The following is a 19,098-nucleotide window of genomic DNA, read 5'->3' as shown; positions in this document are numbered from 1 at the left end:
GCGGGTGTCATGGGCCCACCTGGTAGACCTGGTCCTGTTGGCCAGCCAGGGCCCCCTGGACCRTCAGGGTTGGGTAAGCAGAGGGTGAGGTGATGTCCCAAGGAGTGTCCCTGCTCCCCAGCCCCTCCTGACTCATCAGGAACACATGGGCTCCTCTGCAGAAAGTGCTGCAGGGCTTGGTTGGCTTCTCCACTGATGGCAAGGAGAGGATTTCTCCTGAAGGCAGCTCATCCTTGTCCATTATAAGGACTTCATGCCCTACATTAAAGGCTGCTTTATGGCTTCTGATGTTTCAAATCAAGCCTCAGTGGTCCCTGAGGGGTTTGTGTASATGGGGACAATGAAAAGCCATCTGGCAGCCTCAGACAGACTAGGTAATCTCCATCATCAAAGATCTGCTGGTCCAGATATCCTGGCTTACAGTGAAAAACTGTGATTTCTAATCAGCCAGGACGTGCTCACTCTGTGCAGCTCTGCAAGGGGAAAACAGGTGAGATTCAAGTTACWGTGACATTAAGGAAAGAAAGGAAGAGAAGGGAAAGGAATAGGATTCAGAGGAGAAAAAAGAGCAACAGAGAAAAACTCTCTGTGTAATGAAGTGCTTGAGATCCATACTCAATGTAATTGTGTGTGCTGCTGAAATCACGAGAAAAACCTTGCAGTGACCAATAATTGTACAGCCTCAGAGCTGAGCAYGCACACAAACCCTGGTCAGCTTGTGGGTCCAAACATGGACATGAAGGACAATGCATGACCCAAATGCACAGTGGCAGTGAACCCTCAGGTGGGGATTCTCACCCTGGATGTATTTGCACTGAAGTATCTGAAAAGCAAAACCTCACTCTTGCTTCAAATGTACAACAGCTCTTTGTGCTGCAGTCAATTTGTTCAATGTCCCCTTCCATTTTGCTTTCCCTTTTTCTTCCCTTCCTTGCATTAGTGGACAGGAGGTCTCTTCCTGTGGTGGTGTGGAAATGGAACATCTGTAAAGCTGGACACAGCTTCATTCTTCATGTGTCTCATGTCTCCCATTAAGAAGCATCTCTGCTTGAGTAAATTAGCTGGAAGCTTTCAGAAGGCAGAATTTTCACCATGCTGATGGGAAGGCAGCCAGGAACTTGAGATTACTTTTTAAAGGCTTTATTCCAGCCACAGAAAGTTTATGTGTCAGGGTTGTTAATCTTTTTCCTCTAGAATATAAATTCTGATCCTAAAGGACATTTCTGTACTGACGCCATTGCTTGCAGTGAGAGCATATTGGCTCATGGTCTAAATCTGCAGAGCAGTGCATCCTTGCCAAAGTCTGAAAGTCAAAAAGCAGTACTTTCTTTCAATGTTTAATTAAAAAATATTTTTAAACTCCTGTATTTTTAGTTGGAYTTTTGCTGTACAGAAAGCTGAGAAACAGCATTGCTCAAGTGGTTGTACAAATGCACAAGTTTGATGTGCTGTGGATGTGTAGAGAGGYTGACTCTACAAAACTTGCTGTGTAAGGGCTGTAGAGTGATCTGTGTGCTCATCCCGCCCCGAATTTCTGTAGCCTCAAACAGGCTGGCACTAATTCTGAGCAAATGGTCTCTCTCTTCCTGTGTAAAACTGGTAGAAAAATTCAAAAGGCGATCTGAAATTACATGACTGTGGTACAAACTTACACCTTTCTCCTGAAGTACTGGAATTAGTGGTTCTGGTAATACCTCCCTTTAGTTCCCAGTGGATTTGGTGGGAGATGTGCCAATCTGAAAATTTGGGTAAATGCAATATTTCCACCTGAGTCGTGCTTTTCCCACTAAGGCTGTGTTTGTATTTTGTGCAGTAACTTCGTAACAAAGCAACCCGGTTCTCTGCTTCCTAGGGCAATTTGCAATAGGACCAAAGGGAGAAAGAGGACTTCCAGGGCCTCCAGGGAGATGTCTCTGCAGAACCCCACAGCAAATGAGTAACCCATCATATGAGGACTCTGTGTTTGGACACGGCTACCCAAAAGTTCCCGCGGTAAGCAGGTTTGCTGAGAGGGAATACGAGCAGCTCTTAAGTGCTTTTTTAGAAGAGGTGTTGTACTCACTAATATTTTTTATTTAATAGGAAGATATGTGGGCAATGTGTKATTTCTAGTACCCAAAACCTCTGAGACCTAGCTGGTGCAAAAGAGTTTGGTCTCACAGCTTGTTGTGTGATTGATGTGCTGAAATGCAGCTGTTTCAGAACATCAGTATGGTAGAACGTGTTTGGAAACACTTTTCAAKCCTGAGAATGTTCTCTTTCACCTACCACTGCACATATATAATCTGTTCTTTTTATTTCACTAAATCAAAATACATTTCAGGTTCGCCAGTAAAGTAAGCATTCCTTTCTTGTTTGTTTGGGGCTTCYTTAAGACTGATTTCATAATTGAATATTGAGATCAAGCATTTCACTTATACAATAAGAACTTTCTACCAAAGCACAGACCCTCARCCTTGAACCAAACAGGAATTTCCACAAACCATGGGAATCAGCTGTCTGGGCTCCTGTCTACAGAAATACACATTATGTTGCTAATTTCCATCTCTAGCCTTGAAAACATTTTTAGGAGCAAATTGGACAAAATACTTTGAAGAACAAGGCATTGGTGAGAAGTGGCCGAGCAATTTTTCATCTCTGATTCCTTTGAGCTTTGTAAATACCCTTTATGTATTTTTTTTCCTTCTGCTGGGCTCTGCCCTACTATTCTGTGCATTGTAGCACTTAGCAATGAYGATGCTCCTTTGCTGCTGGGTGCCAGCACAGCCCAGCCACTCCACTCCTGCAAAAGGAAACGGGGCGGTGTCTGGTTGTCTCTAAATGTCAATAAGCAGCAATTAGCTTTGTTAAAGCCCCATTGTCACCTTGTCAGAAAGCTGTTASGGTGTAAAGGGACACGCTCACAGCACCGCCCATTAAACCGGGTCACTGAGCTCAGTCTCTTGCACGAGTGTGTTGAAATTCTTGTCAGCTCGGTCAGCTGCTCGCTCATCCCTGGCTGTGCTGCGATAGAAAAAAAAAACTCCTGTTGTTTTTGAAACACAATGGKGAGACAAGGACATGCTGAAATAAGGGTGGATATCACATCACACTGCGTGCAAAAAAAAAAAGCTATCATGTATTTTGCAGCCTGGAGGACTCATAGAAAGAGGCAGAAGGCTCACAATATCATGCGTAGGTCTCATTACCCTCCTTCTCCAGCAGGCACAGTTTCATATGAGATCTTAAAAAATAGTAATAAGAGTGTAATTATCTAAAATACCATGTTTGGCTATCACTATGAACCCTCATTTCACGATGGTCAAGCACTATTTTGTTGCCAGGAATGTGGGATGGCAAAAAGGCAAGGCTTGGCTCTGAAGTGGGGCACTCCCAGAGCAGCAGGAGCTTAAATATTGTTTATCCTGTTCAGATCCCCAAGCAGCAGCTTTGAAGCCTGTCCTGAACCACTTGAAAACTCTTCTATAGCTGCACATGGAAAAGATCCAGAGCTGGTGCTCTGTGCCTTGGCCCCTGGTTTGCCAAAGAAACACATCCTCAGTGCCACCCCTGTGCRCTCAGCAGCTCCTCCCGTGCCACAGGCTGGGAAACAATTCCCTTTTTTTTCTGTCACTGGTGGCTAAGATTCATTCAATTTTTTTAAACCTTGTGCAATTTCAAAGGCTGGTATCTGTAACAGTTAGAGACAGCACTGTTTCGCTATTGATTTCAAGGGAAATTGAAGTTCTGGGGCTGGGCCATGAGCTCCTGAACACAATTACAGAATCAGGTCTGTGCTGGCTTCCTATTTCTTTGCTTCCTTTCATTCAAGCTGAAGGCATTTTTATTCAATGCTTCATTAATGAAATTGGCCTTTGTCCAGGGTCATGGGAATATTCTGCAATGTAAAAACTTCAGGGTAACCTGTTTTGAAAAGAGCCAATTCTGTTTATGCTGGTGAGAATTAGASTCAGCCCTAAATCCATTTTGCTCAGGAGCACTCCATTTGCTTTTTCTTAATTTAAAAATGGCTTGAATCTTGCAAAAATTAAATTGATTAAGCTGCTGAAGGAAGAGATTATTTCCTAATGCCTCTTACATCCAATTYCAGTGGCCGAGACATTAAAAAAATGGGTAAGAGAGCAGCTTGTCTTAATTTTTCCATTTTTAACTAATTCTTTTTTTTTTCAGTTTAATTGAAGCCTTGGCTTTAGACCAAAATATATGCATATAAAGAAACATGCATTTTAATGCCAATTAAATCAAAACAAAGCACAAAGCGGTAAAAATTAGGAGAAGGTTGTTTTGAGCCATGCATTATTTATTTTGTRGCCACAAACATGCCCAAAAGGTTATAGTCAATCCACAAAAAGCACTTATGCCTATATAGATTYCGCAATTGTTTCAGCATCAAGCCATTTAAACATCAGACAGTTCTCAGCRGTGACTGTGCACCAGTATTTGCATGATTTTTACCTGTGGATGTGCATTTCAAAACGGGGGCAGTTGGAGCCATAGTTGGGTGCTCAGGAAGTGCCATTCTTTCCATGGGTGTAGGTTCTCACCTCATCTATTTCTGAAGACAACCAAACCATTTTTCTGTGTAATTATTTACCTATTTGAAGATACATATGGCAAAACTAGATTCTGTGACAATCTAAAAAACTTCTTGAGAAGGTTACCAGTCACCTCTTTCTCTGTGCCCCAGATTTTTGTGGTGAATAACCAAGAAGAATTGGACCGGTTAAACACTGAAAATGCCTTAGCTTTTAGAAGAGATCAGAGGTCTTTGTATTTCAAGGATACCTTTGGATGGCTCCCAGTCCAGGTGAAAATATGACTGTGGTCTCAGAAAACTCGTGAGTGTGTTTCATTTTGGAATACAGAACATACTTCTGTACTTCAGGTGTCATACAGAATAAATTAAGCAAATGGGGGAAAAGCTCGTTTTTTAACACTACCATAACTTCACATAATTCTGTGAATTTTGTTCACAGGGGTTATAATTACTGAGACATTATCTCAGAAGCGTTGCAGGTTTTGCTAACCTCCTGTGAACCAGGTTCCACTGCTGAACAAACTAGATCAGAGTTTGGGGAATTATGGCAGTAAAGGGAGTTTTCATTTCATGCTAAATAAGGCAAAACTCACCAGGGTACGAAGTTGCAGAACAAAAACCCTGCAAACCAAACTCATGTATTGCTTCAAGGAGCTAAGATGAGTCCTGCTGAAATCAGCAGTAGGAACATTCTTGTGTCTACCGGACTTTGGATCAGACTCTGTATGAACTCTCTGTGTATAAACCCACAAAAAAAACAGGACATAAAAACCCGGTTGTGGGATCTGCCCCCCACAGCCCTCCACCAGGCTGCTCCTGGTCTGGTTCAGTGACCACTGTGTTCTTGCTTGGCCAGCTCACCCCTTTCTACCCCGTGGATTTCCGCTTCGAGGATGGGGGTACCTGTGGAGACGGGATCGTGCAGGATGGGGAGGAGTGCGACGAYGGCAACGCGGTTGTGACCGATGACTGCATAAGTGAGTTATGGGGCAGCAGGAGCRGCTTCTTTCTGCTGGGGAAGGTTGGAACCCTTGTTCCAACAAGGTASTCTGCTGTCTAAATCACACAAGGAGAGCTTGTGTGGTTTGTGGATCAGGTCAGGCACAGGGAAAGGGAGGCACAGTGGCCGCAGGGTGAACACTGAGGCATTCTCGCATGTGGACGGGACAGGACAGCGCAGGGCAGAGGTGACAACAGCACCTCTGTGCATCCTTCTGAGTCACAGCCAAACCACTGCATTTTGGGGGCCACAGCCAGCAGCTGGGTTACACACACCCCTTTCCAGAGGGCTGCCAGCTCTCTGTCTAAGAGCTGTAGCACAGCTTTGCCATGCAGCACAGCCCTTGGATAGGCACTGGAGCTGTTTCTTATGGTAAAGCAGATCCTGAGTCCAGAAACACTACTTGGCGTTTTGTTATTCACTTGCATAGGGAAGGTGTCAACCTGCTACCTTCACTGTTAGGTTTATACAACTTTTGATTCATGTCTACAAACTTTTCCTCCCATTTTGCTGGTTGTGGATAGCAAAGAGCATATAAGCATTCGAGCAGCTGCGACAACCTTCACTTCTCCCTCTCAGTTATTTTTACAGCTTGAATCCTTCCCCAGAGCACAGCACCACACCATCTCCACACAGTGGGTTTGGTGCTCTGCTGTTCCTAGCAAAGGGATGCTTYTTCACATTTCAGAATAGTATCAGCCAACACTGAAAATGCAATTTTTCCTTTATATATCCCTCCATTTTTCAGCCTACCTCTGAAAATGGGGTGTCTGCAGCTATTCCCTACATGAGTTTCTCCATCCACCTGTCCATCACCATCCTTCCCCTTACAATTTACCAATCCCAGCCAACTTCTCMATGACAACAGGAAAGAGATTTCAAAGGCAATTCAGTCTCCACAGGTGTAGGGACACAAACACATTAAAGCCTGTCTAAGTTYGCCTGACTGCAGCGTACTCCAGAGAGACAGCAGGATCTCTCCTGTCTCCAGACATGAGAAAATGATTCAATTAGAATTTGTTATCATCCACGGGGAACAACTATGCAGGAAAATAATGTTCATTAGTTCTAATGCCTGCAAAATYGCACACTGTGTGTCTGAGGGCACATCRTGTTCTCYGTGYTATGATCTGGGCAAAGCTTCAGGTMAAYGGAGGCCTTGMCATATATTGATTTCTGACWCTGATGTGACCCAAGGGGTGATCATTGAGTTACTTGGAAATGAGAACATTGGCATCATTCTTCTCCTGTGATTGAACCAAAAAAAAAAGGTTAACCAAACAYTGAATTGATTTAATTGTAAAATAGGCTTGTTGGTCTTAGAAGCATCAGTTTTTGACAAATTCATCCTTGGTGCAATTAATTAATTGTTTCCTATTTGTAAATAAAACATTTTAGCCTCTTTTAAACTCCCTGTTCCTGGATGTCTAATCCTTTGCTTAACACCAATGTATTCTCTCAGAAGATGATAGAGGGATTTTAACTAAATGAGTTTGTTCATGTTATAAAGTCATTTTCCATATGCTGAAGACATCAAAATCAAAGTCCAGCTGCTAAAATAGCAAACAAACCCACAAACTACTGCAGCCTATGTGCCAGTCACCATGAAAAAATGTCACAAGTCCCACTCATGCTCAAGTCACTAGGAGTCAGCAGTGGGAAAAACATGTTTTTGGCAGCCATTACATACTTTTAATTTCTTTTTTATAGTCAGGCTGCATAATTCCCTTCATGTGTAGAAACTCACAGCAGACTAACATAGATATTGTGAAGAATTGGGTAAAGGTCTAGGTTGGAAATTCAAACCACTTAATGACCTAAGAGTACATTTTTTGAGATTGAGACCTACCTGAATCATTTATGTTAACTGTATTTGGTGTTTCCTTTATCTCATTTTGACAGTAATTATCCATGGTAATAATAATTTTTAGAATAAATGCTGTTGTAATTAGTGATTCTGTAGTAATCATTTTTAGTATTTATCCATTCTTTCCCTCGGTCATTGAAATTAGGCTAAAAAACCACATCCTTTTTAGTGAAGAATACTGCTCCTTTTTAGACAGTTCTTACAGAGTGCCCTCCCCAAAATATCTTGTTTTATGCTTAACCCTTAAAAATCTAGTTCCACTTACTTTTAATTTTTCTTTTACATATGAAGTGCCTTGAAAGTATTCCTTCCTCTCCTTTTCTCTAGGGTGCCGCCGWGCTTACTGCGGAGATGGCTACAAGCACGAGGGTGTTGAAGACTGCGATGGGATGGATTTTGGATATTTGACATGTAGAACATACCTTCCCGGGTGTGTAAGAGGGGCTCTTCACTTCGGTTTGGTGGGGTTTGGGTCGGTTTGTTTGTTTATGTGGGCTTTTTGTGTGTTTTTCCTTTCTTTTTTCTCCTCGCCTGCTTTAAAACAGAGTAACCTCACCCACTTAAACATTGTTCCACTGGGACCCCTGCAAGTATCGGGGAAGAAAGTGTCTATCAAATTATTTCTGCATATCATTGACTTTAAGGGCTAAATCTCATTTCTCAGTGAGAAGTACATGCTCCATACTGCACAAAATTAATGAAGGCCACGCAGACCCGTGTTTGCCCATTTCTTGCCGAGATTTCCTCATTTGGTTTCATCAATGTCCACCCATAACATAAGAAGGGAGGGAAAGACCGTGAGAAGATGATCACACTGAAGGAAAAAAGCCACAACGCACAAATCAGAGTTTGTACCCTGCTGCCCTTCCCGTTAAGGGGTACTCCAGGGATGTATGTGCTTCTTAATCAAGCAGTCATCTGTCAGCTTTTCCAAAGCTCAGGAAATTCATTCACAGCAGATGCAGAGCCATGCATCTGCTTGGTAATGTCCTTCATTTGAAACATCTGCTTATTGTTGAATTGTCTTCCTTGCCTTTGTTCAGGAAGCTTCCCCTGCTCRGCGTTTCGCCTCCAACAGCAGCACCTCTATTTAGCTGTCAGGTATTGTTACTGGCTAACAGGAAACGTTTAATTTGCAAATTAAATTACGTGCAGAGCCCTCATCATTCAGGGAACAATAATGTGCTAATTGACAGGAATAAGAAACCACAGGATGTCTTTGTAAATAGTGCTGYGCTAATCCCTCAGCTGTAATTGTTGGAGCACTTCTGGTGTAAGAGATTACTAAAATCCAGACCAGTAAACCTGACAAATCTGAAACATTTTGCAGAGAATTCATCTTCATATTCTTTWCTTCTGTGAAAACTATTCCCTTCTAAAAGTCTGAAGTTTGGTGCCAAAGATAGTGCCACAAAAGCTTGAGGAAAATTTTATACAYTTCACTTTGCATGTATATTCAAGTTGTGAATAGCAACTGAGATCTTTTATTTTGTGTGTAGTCTGCAAATTATCTGCCAAACTAAAGAAAAAGCTGTGAATCATGAGTTAAGTGGGCTGAGTATGTAAGCATGGCAGTCTTACCCCAAAGTAACCTTTCCTCAGAGAGCTCTGCTGCAGTAGATTTTCCCATTTTTTACTCTTTCCAGCCCACAGATCCCTCCTCCTATTTCACACACCTTCTCTTCAGATTTTATGTTGGTCTGAGAATGTGGGTTACCCAAGGACAGTTTTAAAGCTGCGTAAGCTTGATGCTGTACATGGGTTATTCACTTAGACATATGCCAGCAATAAAAAACTCATTTAAATTCTTATTAACATCTCTGGTCAGGTCTTCAGTACACAGTCACTGCAGCTCAATTTAAGTCAGTAGAAAGACAAAATTTCTGTTTTTCCTTATTTTGCAAGGAGCCTTCAATTTACTTCTTTTTTTTTCTTTTAATTTTAAAGGTTCAGATGTGTCCCTTTCATTATTTCAAGTACATGAAAAATAAGTTAAAGGACAGGCACAGTCGTGCCTGCTGAAGCTATTGGGAGTAACTGGCAGAACACTTAACTCAGAGCCTCAGATATTTCGTTCCACAGCTCYCGTGGGTGGGCGCCAGGGCCTTTTGCACCCACCCCCATGAAGTATTCATCATGTCCTGATGCCAATAGGGATTTTATTTTTTTTAAATTGACATTACTGGGAGTTAAGTCTTCACTCATAGATTCTCCTTGACTCCTGTTTTGCTGACAGAGCAGAACACAGTGAAGCACTGATGAAAATTGCCCTCCTGTTTTATTTCCCATATGTTGCTGCAGTATCTGCATATTCTGATGTTGTTCACTCCTACGGAGAGTTAGATCCAGAAACCATATATTGTGAACTATACCCTGCTTTGAAACTGAGATATTCTCTTTTTTATTTTAGGTCTTATGGAAAATTGCGATGCACTTCTTACTGCTACATTGACTCCACACAATGTCGATACTTCACATGAGCGAGCGGAGGTGTAGCGGGTGCTAGGTGCTACACTGTCACCTATCCAGGAAGGACTGGGACAAAAAAAACACCCACCCAGCTCTGTGAAAACAAAGACACGTCATGCTGCTGATGGCCATTTTGAGAGATTTTTTTTTTTTTTTATAAGTTCGTCAGATAGGGAAAAATAGGACCATTGCAYCCTGTCTTAATAGAGAAATAAATGTTAGTGTGTGCCAGTGACACTTTCAGGTGGCTGCAGATGGCAACTTGCTCTCCATCACAAAAGCAACATCAAACTACTGGAAGCCGAGTTTCATTAACCAGGAATGCCGAATTTCATTAACCAGGAATACCGTGTAACAATTACCTCGACTTAGCACTGTTAAACCCCAATGTAATCTCTTCAGGGGTTTTGTCTTTAACCTTTCTCAGCATAAACACAAGGAGGATCTTGGATGCGGTGTTTAGAGGGATTTTCTCTTTTATTACAATGTGAATTTAGCAAGTGTTGTATCCACAAGAAATTACTTCAGCAACAGTAAGGTTACCGATGCTCCTTCATCAGTCAAAGGAGTAAAAGTTCTTTCAGAATCAGCAAATCAGCCAAATAAGCTGGTTAACTTCACCCTCAGGTGAAGGTGTTGTCTGTGTGTGTCTGTGCACTACAAGCAGTTACAGGAGGCCTGCAAAAAAACACCACAAAGGACAAACTGGACAAATAAACTGTGAAATAGCCAAGAAGTTCTCTCCCAGGAGAAAATCAAACAAGGAGGGAAGATAAAGAAGGAACATATTTCTGTATTTTTCTCCTCTGTGCTGAGCTGGCTGGGCTCTGAGTGACTCCAAGGAGTTGGGACAGCATCGGTTCCCTGCTGGAAACCATGGCCATGCACACGGTATCTTCACTCTGGTGTCCACAYTGGAAGGTCTTTACATTGGCAACCCTTTGTCCACCCGACCATCACCAGTCAATTACCAGTTATACCCTGTCCTCCATCCCCCTCTCCCACTTATTTCCACCACTGTGTACCCCAGTGAATGTGCCCACTTTTGCATTACCATAAATCAGACCTTGGAGYAGCGTGTTTATGGATGCTCCATCAYGCTGTGCAATGTACATGTGCTTTTGTTTTTTGGAAAGTTCACTTGGCTATATCAGCTCTGATTGGAGTCAGGGTAGTTGTATGATTATTTATTAGMAAGCAGCAAAGAGCAAATTTCATGTGGAAATCATATTAAATGTTATGTGACAAAGAGTCTGTAACAGATAATGAAGCAAAGAATGTGGGGAATTCAGGACTAAAAGCCTTAAAACTAGGCATTATTTTCATACAAATCACTTTTTTTTCTGCTTTGTGGTAAATATTGTACAGGACTGTGTGAAATGTGTATTATTACCTGTGTCAGCGGCTGCACTGACAATGGCACTTGGGTAGAGGTTACATAAAGGTGGATGATGTGTTATAATGATAATGCATTAAGGCAAATAAGGAATACATGCAACTTTTACCACCTGTCTAGAAGACCTTAACTATGTATGTACAAAGTGATACTAGAAATCACCAATTAATAACAAAAAAAGAATGAAAATTAGTGTACTCTTCATGACTATCTCTTACCTGAGCTATTTATGTTTCTATGAAGCCAAGCCACCAGCATTTGTAGCCCAGTTCAACAGTTTAATTTTTTTTTTTTTTTTTAACTGAGGTCTTAATAAAAGGTCAAGGAACCAGTGGGACAAGAAAATTGCCACGAACTCTGGAAATCTGGGCACTGGCACAGCTGCCTTTTAATTTGCTGTGCTTGTGCAAGCAGCAGGTTCCAGCCCCAGACCACGAGGAGCAGGTATTGGGATGCTGAGAGGCTCTCGAGGACAGACACACTCCCAGCAGCACATCCTGCCAGCATCTGCTGGTGTTACCATCCTGGGCTTGGAGACGCTTCATCTGAACTACTCCCCTTCTCCAAGGAGTTCATCTCTACCCCCCCAAAAGGCTGGAATCTCTGAGAAATTTGGTAATTCCACTGGTATTTACCTTCAGTTTTCAGCTGGATAATTTTTAATTTAAAAGCTCCTACCTCCAAAGGACATTGAAATAACAAAGCTATGTGCATGGATCATAGAATATGTAAACAGATGTGATCACCCCCATAAAACTCTGCTGCACATCTATCAATCTGGTCAGTCTGAGAACACTTGCAAAGCGTGGATTTTAAATGGACAAAGCAATGCAAAACATAAGGAAACCAAAAAAAAGTTTCACACTACTGTTACTGTCTTGTTCCCCTCAGACAGTAAATCATGAGAAAGACACCTCAGGGAAGGTGTTGAGGATATCTGATTTAAAAGGCTGCAAAATAAATCCTTTGTGCTCATTTCTGACACACTTGATTTATCATTATTTGGGTATTCTTCAGCCTGGGGGGTGCCTGGTCTGCTGCAAATCGTCTTCCTTCCTTCTCTGAGTTTCTCATCGCATTGTGCCAAGACTGGTCCCAAAATTAATTGGGACATTTCAGTTCATTGGACTTTTGTAGCAGCAAATGCTTCTGGGAGAGTTTTCTAATGATTAGTATGCAAATCTAGTCAAGTATAAAGCATTATGGTCTTATGCCATGCACTGTATTAATGTATACTAAAAATCCAGCCTGCACTTAATATATGATTAAATMTATGTAATTACCTACTGCGTATATTAGCAGCTCATGTCAATAAATCATGCTACCTTAGGTTTCCTACGTCCTTACTTTCACTTATTTAATTTTGGGTTTAACAACATGGTTTTAAAATATAATTACCTAGTTTAAGATGCTGGGGAGGGTAAAAACACCTCTTTTCCCCATGCCTGCTGCCTCTTCTTGCCTGCCATTGGATCCACTTCTGTGTGGGCACAGTGATGTGCACACAGCCTGGAGTGTGACTCTGCATTCCTGCTCCTCATCCCCACACTGACCCCTGCAATGCACCATGGGCAGAACAGCTCCATTTCCATTGATTTCTGACTGGAATCTGTGATCTTCTTGTTTTTAAAAGGCTTTGCGCTGTGGTTTGGGGRATTATCTCTTCCTGCTACCCGATAATGTACTTACTGCCTGCTTTGTGACTTTGTATCAGAGGTTGAGCTGTTGGCTGCGAACCAGAAAGCGACAGCCTCGTGTGTAACTCGTGTGTTCAGAGAAGGGCAGTGCTGCCTGTCCCCGGGGAAAAKGAAGTGTATTGATAGACAGAGAATGAGTGAGTCTTGGGGCTGCTATATTTTCTGCCTGTCCTTTCTAAAAACTCAGTTTCTGYGACACTCACCTCTCTGGCACCCAAATGCCTATGTCATTTCTCCCTTCCCTTCAAATCATTCAAAATTGTGGCTGTCATTGCCCATAAAATCTGGCCATGCACCTCATCTCCTTTCTTTCTTCTAATTATTTCCTCTAAAGGCACCAAAGATCATATCCTTTGTAGCCCACCAAAGACTCTGCAATGCCCTTGCTGCTCTGCTGGGTTTTGTCAGACTCTCTTTTACTCTCTCACACCATCCCTTTTCTAACATCTGCTTGTGACAGCCCTGCATGTCACAGCAAAGCCCCTTGGTCATTGTTCTTACCTTCTAAAAATTGTAGAGTGCATTTCCCACTTCAGTCCCACTCATTTGTACATGGAGAGAGGGGATTGGTGGTTATCTGTCACTATCACTGTCACTGTCCTTGAGCACCAGMTGTTTATGAGAAATAACAGTAATAAGGTCCCAATTAGCTGCTTTGGAGGACAATTCAATACTCTTGGCTGCCAATCAGGAGATGTATTTTGAAAAGATGACCAAAATAAACCCGAGAGAAGGAAATCAGTGCAGTGCTGTGGCTCTTTGATGGTATTTGAGTCTATCATGCACAATGCTGCAAGGAGACCTTTAAAGASCTGTTGGGAAAATCATGTTTTAATTCACAAAAAGCAAGGCAAAGAGAGCACTTCCCAAAAGACTTTCAAGCTCTTTCTCTGAGAGGTTTTGCCTAAGGAGATGGATATGGCAAAGCAAGGGTCCCTTCCCTGGAAACCATTCCCTTGCAAGGAAAGCAAGAGAGAAAGAACTGTGTTATTGAACTGTGTTACAGGCAGTATAAGGTACTGGCAAAGAGACAGACAGCTGGTGAATGTAAAATTTAGMTCAGGAATTTGGATCAGAGTAACTGATATTCATTAATCTGGTAAGAGACCATACAACTTGCAGACCATTAGAGCACTGCCAGCCCTTAACCAAAGAGAAAAAAAGAACAAAGCCTAAGCAAATAAGGCATTTGTGTCTTTAATGAACATAGTAAGTGAAAAACCTCCACAATATTAATGTGTCCAGTTCCATGCCCAGCAATGTGCTCTATGCAGAAAGCTGGTGTCACTCCAGGGCTTAAAAGTCCAGAGCAAAGCCTGGGCACATGATTTCACTGCAGCCGTAATTTCTGGGCATTTAGGAGGATGGCCCTGAACCAGCTCAGCCAGGGAAGGCTGCATTTGAAAGGGTAGCCAGGCCAAATTATATTAGAGGAGTGTACTCCTGTTGGAAATTACATTAGTGGCTACTTCCCTCCCTCTGACCCCCACAAAATCTTGGCACTTAAAGGCACTGAGTTATAGCCCTGGCCTTTTACAGCTTTTAATTCACTCTGACAGTTTCCTCTGAGGGAGGGGGCAGTTTGGATGCACAATCTTTTCCAGTGAGGGAGAAGAGGGTTTAAACAGATGTATTTTGCTGCAGACTTCCCACACATTGCTGAGCAAGTAGCCCTGCTGCWTGGAATGCTGTTCAAGATTTTCTTTGGAAAGGAGAGAGAATGAGAATGATGGAGCTGAACCACTGATGGCAAAGCCAAGGGATGCAGCAGGGCATTGCAGGGAGCAGGAGCCACACACTGGCCAGCGTGGCTGGGTGGGAAGTGGCCTCATGCTGCCACGGGTGCATCAGAGCATCTCATGTTCCTCAGAAAAGCTGTCTGCAGGGCTGTCCCCAGGGCTGGTGCCACTGGTGGTAGGTCCTGCAGGACACAGGGAAGGACAAAGCACTCCCTGAGCKGTTTTGCAGGTGCAGCTGGGAGCCTGCCTGGCTGGTGTGTGGTAACACACACACACAGGTTCGGCAGAACAGAAGTCTGAGTTAATGACACAATAAATCAGCCAGGAGGAAGAGGAGGTAACATTAACCTACTCACACAGCAGCATGTTTAGTATATTTAGAAACCTGGCAACTGATGACCCTCTCTTAGCCGGTCTAAAGTGTCACTATTTAATAAGTGAACAAACTGACATCAGCATTAAATTCAAGCCCATGGMAAGACGTCTTTTACCCTTGTGCCAGGTGTGGAGGAAGCTTTCAGAATTCACCTTGAAGAGGAGCCAGGGCCCTGTCAGAGTCTGTAGCATCCTCTGTAGGGWAAACAGGGGGATGGGTATTGATAATTATTCACTGTCACCCTCCTGAGAGGAAGAAACACCCAGTGGAATTTCCCACTAAACCACTACCTAGTGCTGACTTACAACTTGGAAATGCAGGATTGTAACACTTATTTTCCTTTGCCCTCCTAACCAGAACGTCCCCAATTTGGTGGAACAAAGAGAGAACAGCTCAAGAACCCCATCTGTTCCCCAAACCCTTCTTAGGATCCCAGAGACTCTTTAATGACTAATTTTGTTTGGAAGAACCACCATGGCTCCCTGCCCTCCTCATTTCAATTAGCTGCGTACCCCTGTGATACTATGAGTAGGGAGAGGCTGTGCTGAGCCAGTCAGACATTTGGGACAGGTTATGTTTGGTGCTTCCCATACCTTCCTCTCAGAGGTTATTTGATGGACAAATGGGAATACAGAGGAGCCTAGCAACCCTGATGCTTCACAGCAGTATAATTTCTTTTACACATTTCCGCTGTGTTTGACATTTTACCTATCTGGCACTACTGCTCAGGAACAGGATGTGCCAAGAAAGAGAACATTGAGGACTGCTCAGGTTTTGAGTTGTTAGCAGATTTAAAGGGGAGGATGACTGAGGAAACAGAATAGTTCAGGTAACTGAACTGTCCAGGAATGGCTGGTTGAAATGTATACATTATGGGCCAAGACCCACAGGGAGACTGGCTGTGAAATAAAATAAAAAGCTGGGTTTAAACTATGATGCCCCAGTACATTCAGATAAACCATCATAACCCACRTGGTGGCTGTAGTGACAAGTCACTCTTTTGCTGTCATTTGAGCAGAGATTAGTTGCCAAAAGCAGCAGCAACCCCAAAGCAGAAGTGTGGGACCAATGGTGAAAAGCTGGTGATCTCGCTGGTCTSGGTGGGCACAGTGAAGGGCAGAGGCTTGCTCTGTGCCAGGACTTTTTGAGCAAGACAATATCTGGTGTGAAAGGCTGCAGGATTACAGCTTCTAAAAAAAGCTCAGAGAGCTGTACCTGTTGCTGCCTGGGGTCAGCAAGCTCTGCCTTGGGCTGCCTGGGATCAAGCGATTATTCTAACTTAAAGATGTCAAATATTTGTTTTCTGCTCCACACTGTCACGTTATTTGATGAGCAATAATGTCCTGTAGTTTGTCAGGGAGGATTAAACTGCTTCGGCTGGGCTATGGAAGGAACAGCTTGACATCAGAGTTTCTACTGGGTATTGGCAAGGAAGAACCGAGCCCTAARGACATGCAAATCGTGTTTATTCCTCCTGCATTCGGCAGTCAAGGATCTGTCAGGCCATTTGCAAGGGGAACTCCCTGCTCTCTCTACCAGCTGTATTTTGCAGCCYTGGGGATGGCGTGGCTCCCTCTGCAGAGGAAAGAGAGCGAAAGTTTCCTGTCAAAGCCCCCAGGAGACTGTGAAGGGGTTTCTGCAGTCCTGTGGGGTGATGCCGGGGGACTCCAGTTTCTCTCTTTCCCTGCAACACTCATATSCACCTTTTGTGACAGTAAGGTCTGYTCGGTGAGCACATCTACACAGGAAGACTGAACACTTCTGAATTTCCTGCTGTAACCATGGCAGATYAATTGCATCGGKATTTGGGAGTGGAAGGAGTTCCCCCACACCGTCAGCACCTGTAGCTCAGCTGAAGGGAGCTGAGGGACACACCCCTGACAGCTGTGATTGACCATTTTTTATATATTTCTTATATTTATTTAGATATAGAAAGCAAGGCAGCTTTCCAGACTGTCCCTTGGTTTCACCAAACTTTGAAGCCCATAGAAAAGTTCTTTAAGGCAGACCTCTCTCAGCAGATTATTTGTCTCTGTTTTAATAAAAAAGTGATAACAAATAGCTATTTTTGTAAAGTTCTCTTTGTGTAGGAATACCTTGCTTTTATATGTTCTTAAGCATCTCCATTAACAGAGCAGAAAGCAGAGCTCTATTTGAGAGGTGAACAGACCAAAAAAATACTAATGTGGATGGATAAATCCTCTCCCKAGGTGCATAACAGATACATACTTACAGCCTGTGAACATTGTTTGATGATATAGGGTTAAGAAAATGTAAATTAATATTTAATTACTTTATCCAAAGCGGAAGAGCTTGGACCGGAGGGAGTCCTATTTCAGAAGGCACGTAGTCTGGATATATGAACTCTCCACACAAGACTGATATAAGTAAACAACGTGCTATATGAAGAAACTTCTGGGCTGGCTGACAAGAAGCATGTCCATGTGCATTGAAATAGTCCAGGGTTTTCCCCAGATTGCGCCCAGGGGCTGGTTTGACCCCCAGGGAAGAGCAGGCTGCTGAAGGTGACTGATAAAGGGTGAAGTGACTATTTATACACTGCAGATTGAAAGTGAGAGAAGATAGATCCTTAAAAGACTTGTGGGGAAGGAAAGAGAATTTTGTAAGCTGGACTGAAGAAAATAAATCGTGGAATGTCCTGGCATGATCCAATGAGTGCCTGGGACATTCAGCATGTCCCTGACAAGGGGAGAAGCACACACAAGGCTGTGGTACGGCAGTGCTGGGCTCAGCCAGTGCCCAATTCCTGAGGCCACAGCTCCGATGCACTGCCCAGCTCCTCCTGCCTGCAGAAACAGGCTGGGTACCAGCTGCTAAGCCAGAGTGGAAAACTGTGACCTATAGGAAACTATGTGAGGCACGTCTGCTCTCTGGAGACTACAGATGGGCTGGTGATACCAACACTGGAAACAGATGCTAAATTGATTGGAAATTATTTTGGCAGAAAGCCATAGCTGGAGCAGGAGTCCTGGTACAAACAAATCGATGCAAAATGCATTTTTAAGTCTCAGATCTGGTTGATTTTGGGAAAACAGTGAGCTGCTCTCTCTTTGGCATTGCTGAAGGACTTTGCACAGGCCACACACCAGTGCATCTTGCTGAAAGCRGTGAGGTACAGGCAGAGAAAGCAGCCAAATGCTGCTGGTTGGCACCACGACCCAGGGGAGAAGCAGCATCTTGATGAATCTCCTTGACAGCTCTGGAAGGATRTGAGTATCACCAATTTCAGCTCCTGCTGCTGCAGGCAGAACTCCTGCACTCATGGAACACCTCCCTAAAGCCGTGGGTAAACAATGAAAGACCCTGGAGGAATTTTACCAGACCTTGCAAGCCAGAACACCGGCAAAGATACAACCTGGTAAAAGGTGAAGGCTAGGACAACACARGAACACATTAAAAATTGGAAAAGCCTTTTTCCCTAATCCCCAAAGTTGGGGGCTGAGCCTGCAGTGCCATCAGTGCAGCTTCTCCTAGGAATCATCCCCTTACAGGGGCAGGGCAGGGGAGCCGGAAGCTTTCTAAGGCTGATTTTTTTTTTAATGGCAACACATAAGAAAAAAATCTAAAACCTGTGTTAGACACAGAAGGAGTGGAATAGATGACCATTAAGAAATATATTTGGGTCAATGTATTGAAATATTAGGAAAAAACACATGGTAACATCTTAGACAAAAGCTTTCCAATGGACAAACACTTAAGTGTGGATGCACCAATGTCTGGAAGAGGCTGTACTGCAGCATTTCCTTCAATTCCTGTTCTCAGTCCTGGTACTTGTGCTTGATTCTTATTCTACCAGTTCTCCAATGATWAAACTTTTCTCCTCATGGCTACAATTCAGGGAAGAACTTTGGACAAAGGTATTGAACTGATGGTTAAAACCTGTACTCCAGATTTGTGGAAGTGCTGAATTATGGTCTCATATTGTGTATTTCATTAGCTTTTTATTTCCTAGAGGTCAGCAAAACTGCACGCCAGGCCCACGCTGCCCACAGAGTA

The 19,098-nt window shown here is 43.2% G+C and overlaps 1 protein-coding gene across 1 annotated transcript in view; it reads left to right on the top strand.

Moving 5' to 3' along the window:
• Positions 1-10,940, top strand: part of COLQ (collagen like tail subunit of asymmetric acetylcholinesterase) — a 39,104-nt gene extending 28,164 nt beyond the window's left edge. The window contains exons 12-17 of the mRNA XM_057365527.1: positions 1-73; positions 1,853-1,992; positions 4,688-4,807; positions 5,394-5,514; positions 7,732-7,834; positions 9,815-10,940. The exon at positions 1-73 is cut by the window's left edge and continues 1 nt beyond it. Of these exons, the coding sequence (XP_057221510.1) occupies positions 1-73; positions 1,853-1,992; positions 4,688-4,807; positions 5,394-5,514; positions 7,732-7,834; positions 9,815-9,884 (627 nt within the window). The 3' untranslated portion in view covers positions 9,885-10,940. The remainder of the gene's footprint in view (positions 74-1,852; positions 1,993-4,687; positions 4,808-5,393; positions 5,515-7,731; positions 7,835-9,814) is intronic.
• The last annotated feature ends 8,158 nt before the right edge of the window (positions 10,941-19,098 follow it).

Source organism: Malurus melanocephalus, unplaced genomic scaffold (assembly GCF_030028575.1).
Source record: "Malurus melanocephalus ecotype Western Australia unplaced genomic scaffold, MMel_1.1 scaffold_53, whole genome shotgun sequence".
NCBI lineage: Eukaryota > Metazoa > Chordata > Aves > Passeriformes > Maluridae > Malurus > Malurus melanocephalus.
Note: the sequence above shows the minus strand (reverse complement) of the source record. Positions and strands in the feature narration are given on the sequence as shown.